This window comes from Hemicordylus capensis, chromosome 2 (assembly GCF_027244095.1).
Source record: "Hemicordylus capensis ecotype Gifberg chromosome 2, rHemCap1.1.pri, whole genome shotgun sequence".
In the NCBI taxonomy this organism is placed as follows: Eukaryota; Metazoa; Chordata; class Lepidosauria; order Squamata; family Cordylidae; genus Hemicordylus; species Hemicordylus capensis.
Genome location: NC_069658.1, coordinates 266,042,149 through 266,048,295, shown reverse-complemented (window position 1 = coordinate 266,048,295; position 6,147 = coordinate 266,042,149). Strand labels below are relative to the sequence as shown.

The following is a 6,147-nucleotide window of genomic DNA, read 5'->3' as shown; positions in this document are numbered from 1 at the left end:
GGCATGGCCTAATCGAGTATGACTAAACTCCCCTTCTTTCCCGGTGACATCGTCATGATCTTGTAAACACCTAAAGGGATGATCCCCTTTGGTGCCCTCCCCTTTAGGGCCACTCCAGTGGTGGCAACCTGCTACCCATAGCAGCCCAGTAAAAATAACCTTGCTTCTTGAAATGGTTGCCTTGGCAATCGGAATGTTAATCTTCCACAAGGACAACACCCTGTCTTTCCTGCGTCCCGGATGGTCTTCTCTGTCCTGTTGCTCAGTGGCTACTAGTCTTGATAGCTGTCTGTTATCTTCAGGTCCAGAGGCAGGATGCCTCTGAATGATGCAGGGGATCCACAGCAGGAGAGCAGGCATGCCTTCAACTCTTGCCTGTGGGCTTCTCAGAGGCACCTGGGGGGCAGGGTCACTATTTGAAACAGGATGCTGTACTAGATGGGTCTTGGCTTGATCCAGCAGGGCTTTTATGTTCTTCTAGCACTGGCTTCAGCAATGAGAGGAACTTGGGCAGTGGTGTTGTTCAGCTGGTTGCCCTAACTGTCCCAGATGACTGAGCTGCCCAGTTTGCAACATAGTATGCAAGCTTTTAAGTTGCACAGACTTCATAACTGCCCAGAGATGCAGGTTTTGGGCGGTATTGAAAAATGTTAAATAAATAACTGAGAAGAATGTGAAAATAGTTGGATATCTGGGTTAAAATTTTGCCTACACCTGGCTTTCCATTCTTTGTGGAGGGCTTGGTGTAATTTTGAAAGCTTGCCTACGCCTATGCTGACATAAATGATCCAATAAAAGTTTATTTTCCCTGTTTCCTAGGGTTTTTCCTTGCAGCACTATTAAGTCTTAGTTTTTGCCCTTAAGTACAAATGATTGACCTCTTAATTCCCTCAATTTAGATGCAATTAAAAAAAAAAATTACCACAAATAGAAGTGTTGTATTGAAACCTAGTAAAAACGGAATCTCCAAAGGTAGTTAAATATGTCACAAAAGTTTATTTTTTTTTTACAAACTAGAATTCACAAACCACTAAGTATTGATGATATAATAAATACAAACCAAGGAAGACTATAAAATTTCACTAAACACACAACATGTATTCCTGATTATTTTCAAAGAGCTGGGGACTCGGGGACTGTAAAAGAGGTGAGTTGAACCTTTCTTTTTAACCTTCTTTGATCATTATGTGTTTAGAACTAAAGCGGTTGCCATCTTCTTGACTGGCCCTACTCTTTGACCATTCTGGCAGTTTTGTACACAAATTTAGCAGGCAATGTTTTCCCCAGCCTTACCTCTGTACCAGAGAAAGCTTCACTTGCTAAACATTTGTATTAAGCTGCCATTAAAGGCATAGGAGCAGGGCCAGTAGTAAAGACGTGGCAACCCTAAGGATGGATAAGAACAAGTGAGATATAATACAAAGCATGCTAAAACAGGCACACTCACTAAAATATCATAACTGAACAAATGCAGCCTGTTCAATATCTGTGATGACAATTCAATCCTACTCCTGGTAGATGCCCAGATTCACATGGACATCCAGGGTCTCTGTCCATGCCTTTGCCATCCATGAAAAGCACTAGCAAGAAGATGCTCTGAGCTGATTAGAGAGATCACAGTGGGGCTCAGCTGAGAGGCATCTGCCATTTTAGAGCTCTGTACATTAAAAACCAGCACTATGCTGGGCAGCTTTCTTCTCAGAGACATTCCCTCTTATAAGAGAAGAACAGTGGAATGCCTCTTAAGATAGTGCTTGGCAGTTGCAATTTTTAAGGACCTGTATTGATTTTATAGGTCTCTCTGCCTGATTTAACTAAGGGCATCTTTTGAGCCTGTCAAAACCTTTTAAAAATAAATTTAGTTGTTGCAGCCCTAATAATATCACATCTAGGCATTTTTATAAATGTGTACTATTGCAGCATACCCAAGCATAACGTGAATTCATGAGCCATCTAATGCTCTCACGAACATGCATCTTGATTAAACCCTTCCCCAAAAGGCCAATGCATTCTAGATGCTTTGCATTCAACCCAGGAGTACTCCTATCTATCTGCCTGGCCAGTTTTCATATACCAAAGTATTGATCATTTCTTGATCACCAACACTGCTTTGACCAAGATGGAAACCTAGAGCTGGATGTGAAGGTAGAGGCTGGCTTGACTTCCATGATTCACAGGCATAAGAAAATAATAATGGGGGTGGGAGGTGACATCCAAACTAGAAGGAAATATTGCCTACAAGAAGATGTAACCAGGAACAAGCACAAGTGCCAGCTTTTCTGCTGTGAGGTGAGCTCTGCTTGCCCCTGGCACCATCTTCCTCCCTCAAAGGACAGATGCAGCTTATGGACTGAATCTGGATTGCCTCTTCCTATTTGCCCCTCTTCCATATGCTTTGTTTTTGGGTTTCAAGCACTTCAAACACAACTAGTTGAATGTTTGATGGTTCAACCAAAAAAAAAACTTTAGAGGAGTTTTTTGTTGTTGCTTTTGAAAAAAGTGCTCTGAGATGAGTAAAGGGAAAGCAGTGGCTTTGTTACTGAGACAAAATGCAGTCCATCAGTACTATATAAATGTAGCTTCTGCTGCAAACCGGAAGGAAATGGCTAGCATAATGGACAATGGTACACCAGCCTAGTAATGCTGAACACACAAGTTGAGCTAGTGAGACAAATGCAAATTTTGTCCAAATATTACATGAGTGCAAGCCCATAATTCTAAGGTATATAATTTGAGTGGTGCAGGCAAATTAGCCCAGCTGAATGTGTCCTAGAATAGCATTTTCCTCCCTTGTAGGGGGTCTCTGTGAAAGCTAGTAGGGAAATTTAACATTGGCCGGTCAAAACTTGGTTTGCCACTTTTTCTTAGCTGTCTCCTGTGCCTTTAACTGGGGGCCTTTAACTTGCTTTATTGGGGGGGAAACACAAGTGCAGCAATGAAAATATCACCTGCTGAACTTGACTGTCACAGGAGCATTGACAAGAAAAATGTGATGGACTTAACTGAAGCCTAGTGCAAGAATAAAACATCTATACTGGGGTCAGTGTCCCCATGAAATGCACAACTTTTTGCACAAAAGAATGCTGATCTGATTCTTCATTTTCACAGTTTCCATGGAAATTTCAGGAAAACTCACTCTGGTATAAAAGCTAAGGATTTTCTATACACACACTCTCTCTCTCACACACACACACACACTCTTCTGGTTTTATTTTGCATTTCTCCTTCCCAAAGATAATTATTCTGGTATTGACAATTATTATTGGTATTGACTACGTGCAGGCCAAATTATAGTTCATGTTTAAGAGGTCCTGCTCAGCAGGTCATTTTACTAGAAAGCTACTTTGAGGAGATAATGGAACAGGGAGGCCAACCTAAGATCCTCCAACATGGTTGGTCTACAACCCCCATCATCCTCAGCTGCCATTTATTATGGCTGGGGGTGATGGGAGTTGTAGTCCAACAACAGCTAGAGAGCCTCAGGTTGGCCACCCCTGTGAAAGTAGGCCAGCCATCTCTCTGAATGAACAGCCGGCAAGTCCTGTAGCCACAGCAAGCAGCCTCTCTGCACAGACGTGCTCACCTCTGAATTGGCTTCTGGGGTGCCACATTCTGCTCTTCAGCTGTCAGTTTTGATCCCCACCTTTAGGATCAGCAAGATCAAAAGCTGGTGCCCTGTTATTTAAGGCATCATGTTATGGAATCCAACCTCTACCATGAACTCACAAGGGGGCCTTTAGGTCCCGCTTCAGCCTTTAACACTCATACATAATAGGATACTTTTCTATCTTATAGTGGTGGTGTAAGGATGGCGAGTCAGTGCCTGTGAAGCACTTTTAACACTCAAAAGAGCTACACACATTGAAGTACTGCTGTTGTCAGAAACATGGCTCTTCATTACCCTGTGAGAGGGTGCAGCAGAAGCAGCTGTTGTCCTCCTGAAAGGGTTTGTAAGTTTGGTTTCTAATATGTGCCAACTGGTATAGCCCTGTGGGGGGATCTGTCACTGCCCTCTCCTGTGCCTTAGCTAGTGGATCTTCTTCACCCAGCAGGCCTCTCTTGCTCAGTCTTCTTTGGTCATGGCTTTGAGTCTCTTCTTGGTGGATGAAAGAGAAAGATGTGTTGGGAGTGCTCAGGATGAGGGATCTGTCTCTTCAGGAAGCCTTCCCACCTCGTGAAGGAAAAAGCTCACATACAGAGCATAGCAGGAGCCTCCATTACCCACTTTGAGGGCTTTTCTAAGCAAATTGAACAGTCTAAATAATTTTCAGTGACTAGGAGGCTGATTCAAGCATCATATTAGGCCCTAGAGGTCTTCTGGGAGTCCCAGACCCAGGCATATTTCTAAGGGGAGGCTCCACGGAACCCTAGCCAGACTCTTACCAGACTGAAGCCACAAGGTCAGTCAGCCACAGAAGTATTGAGATGGGGCAATTATTCCACATGGTTCCAGAGTCTTTGTCTCCCCTCCTAAAGCAATAGAGCCATTTGGTTTTCGAAACTGGGCACCAGAAAAGCACGCGGCTGTTACTGCGGTCATCCAAGAAATGGGAAACATCCCAGTTGCTGCTGAAGCTGAGAGGCGTCTGAGCGAAAGCTAGCTTCCAAGGCTTCCCTCCGGCAGAGATGAGGAAGGAGGCAGGGAGAGGCAATTCGACATGCTGGGCTGGTCAGCAAGGAAGGTCCTCAAGGGAAGAGTGAAGGGAAGAGGGCTGTCCCAGAAGCCCTCAGGGCCTCTTTGTACACCTGCACCGGGCAAGTGGCAACCCTCTTGCGGTAGCGGAGTCTGGGAACTTTCGGAAGCAAAGCCCCAGCTCTGGAGCAGCGGCACACCACTTGCAAACTTGTCAAGGCTTTTCCGTCTCTGCAGAAGAGGCAGGGGAGCCTGTGGGCTACAGCAGGGCCTGGGGAGGAACCAATAATACAGCACATGGACTTAATGAAGAGACCCAGAAAGATTCTCAACACCCCAACGGTGCTTGCAGGCAGAGAGCCACTGCTTAGAACTAGCAGAAAGCGAGAACAAACACACATCAGTCTCCAAAGCAAGATTAAAGCCCCAGGTCTGCTTCAGTTGCAGCACCAAAGAGGGGCATGAGGCTATGGTAGACTATTCCCAGTCCAAACACAACTTATTTTAACCCACAACTACTAGCAGGCCACAGTGCCAAGGCTCTAGAAGCAACAGTCAATGCAGGGGTGGGGAATTAACATACCATTAGCCACACCATCACTGAACCACTTCCAGAGGGCTAGGACAGCAAACATGTGACTGTACACCTGCAGACTGAAAGACACACTGATCTCAACCCACAGGCTCTACGCTAAGGGACAGAAGCCTTTCAACGGAGCTCTGCAGGAGCTTGGAGCCCTTGATGGAAATCACAGGAAGGACAGAAGTGGGCATCTATATTCAATGAAATTTTTACAGACTGAAGGATTTCCATGTGGCTCCTTATGGCAAAAAGAGAGAAAGCAGCACGGCTTATTTTAGAGTTACTTTGATGGTCAACACCTTTCTTTGGTAGGACTCCTGTACTTTTAAAAGCTGAAACTCAACCAAGTGCAGCTCTCATTACTGCATTTTGGAGCTGGTATAACCTGGGAGGATGATCTGGATGAGATTTGATCATTCAAATCTCAGCCATGAAATCTTAGGCAAGCTGCGATTCCCTCATGCGCCTCATAACACAGACCTGTCTTATAAGAGTGTTGTAAGAATTACTGAGAATCTATGGGAAACGCTTTGAACAGCTTGGAGCATTATATAAATGCTTATGAATCCTCAAAGCATTCACCTGTTGGATTCTGCCTCTCATGCAGCTGTTAAAAGAACAGGAGCTCCCTGGCATGGGAATTTAATGATAGGGAAAGAAAGCTTCACTTGTCAAGTTTTGGCCTGTCCCACAACAAATAGCGGCGTCCCAGTTCATAAGATTTTTTTTAAAGGTTAGCAAAGCTACAGTGGTTTCATTAGAGACAGTGGAAAAGAAAACTAGAAGATGAATTTTATCTGTTTCGTAAATTTCTACCCCCCCAAAAGGAATTCATTCATATAATAAGCAATTTTGTAAGAGCATTAGAGGTAGGGTTTTAAAACTGGTTTTGTATCACAGACATTCCAAACCATGACACTTGTTTTTCCTT

The 6,147-nt window shown here is 44.2% G+C and overlaps 1 protein-coding gene across 1 annotated transcript in view; it reads right to left on the bottom strand.

The window, feature by feature from the left end:
• Window positions 1–982: 982 nt before the first annotated feature.
• The window catches only part of TTLL3 (tubulin tyrosine ligase like 3), a 39,798-nt gene continuing 34,633 nt past the window's right edge, over window positions 983–6,147 (bottom strand). The window contains exon 16 of the mRNA XM_053301581.1: window positions 983–4,904. Coding sequence (XP_053157556.1) covers window positions 4,687–4,904 — 218 coding nt within the window. The 3' untranslated portion in view covers window positions 983–4,686. The remainder of the gene's footprint in view (window positions 4,905–6,147) is intronic.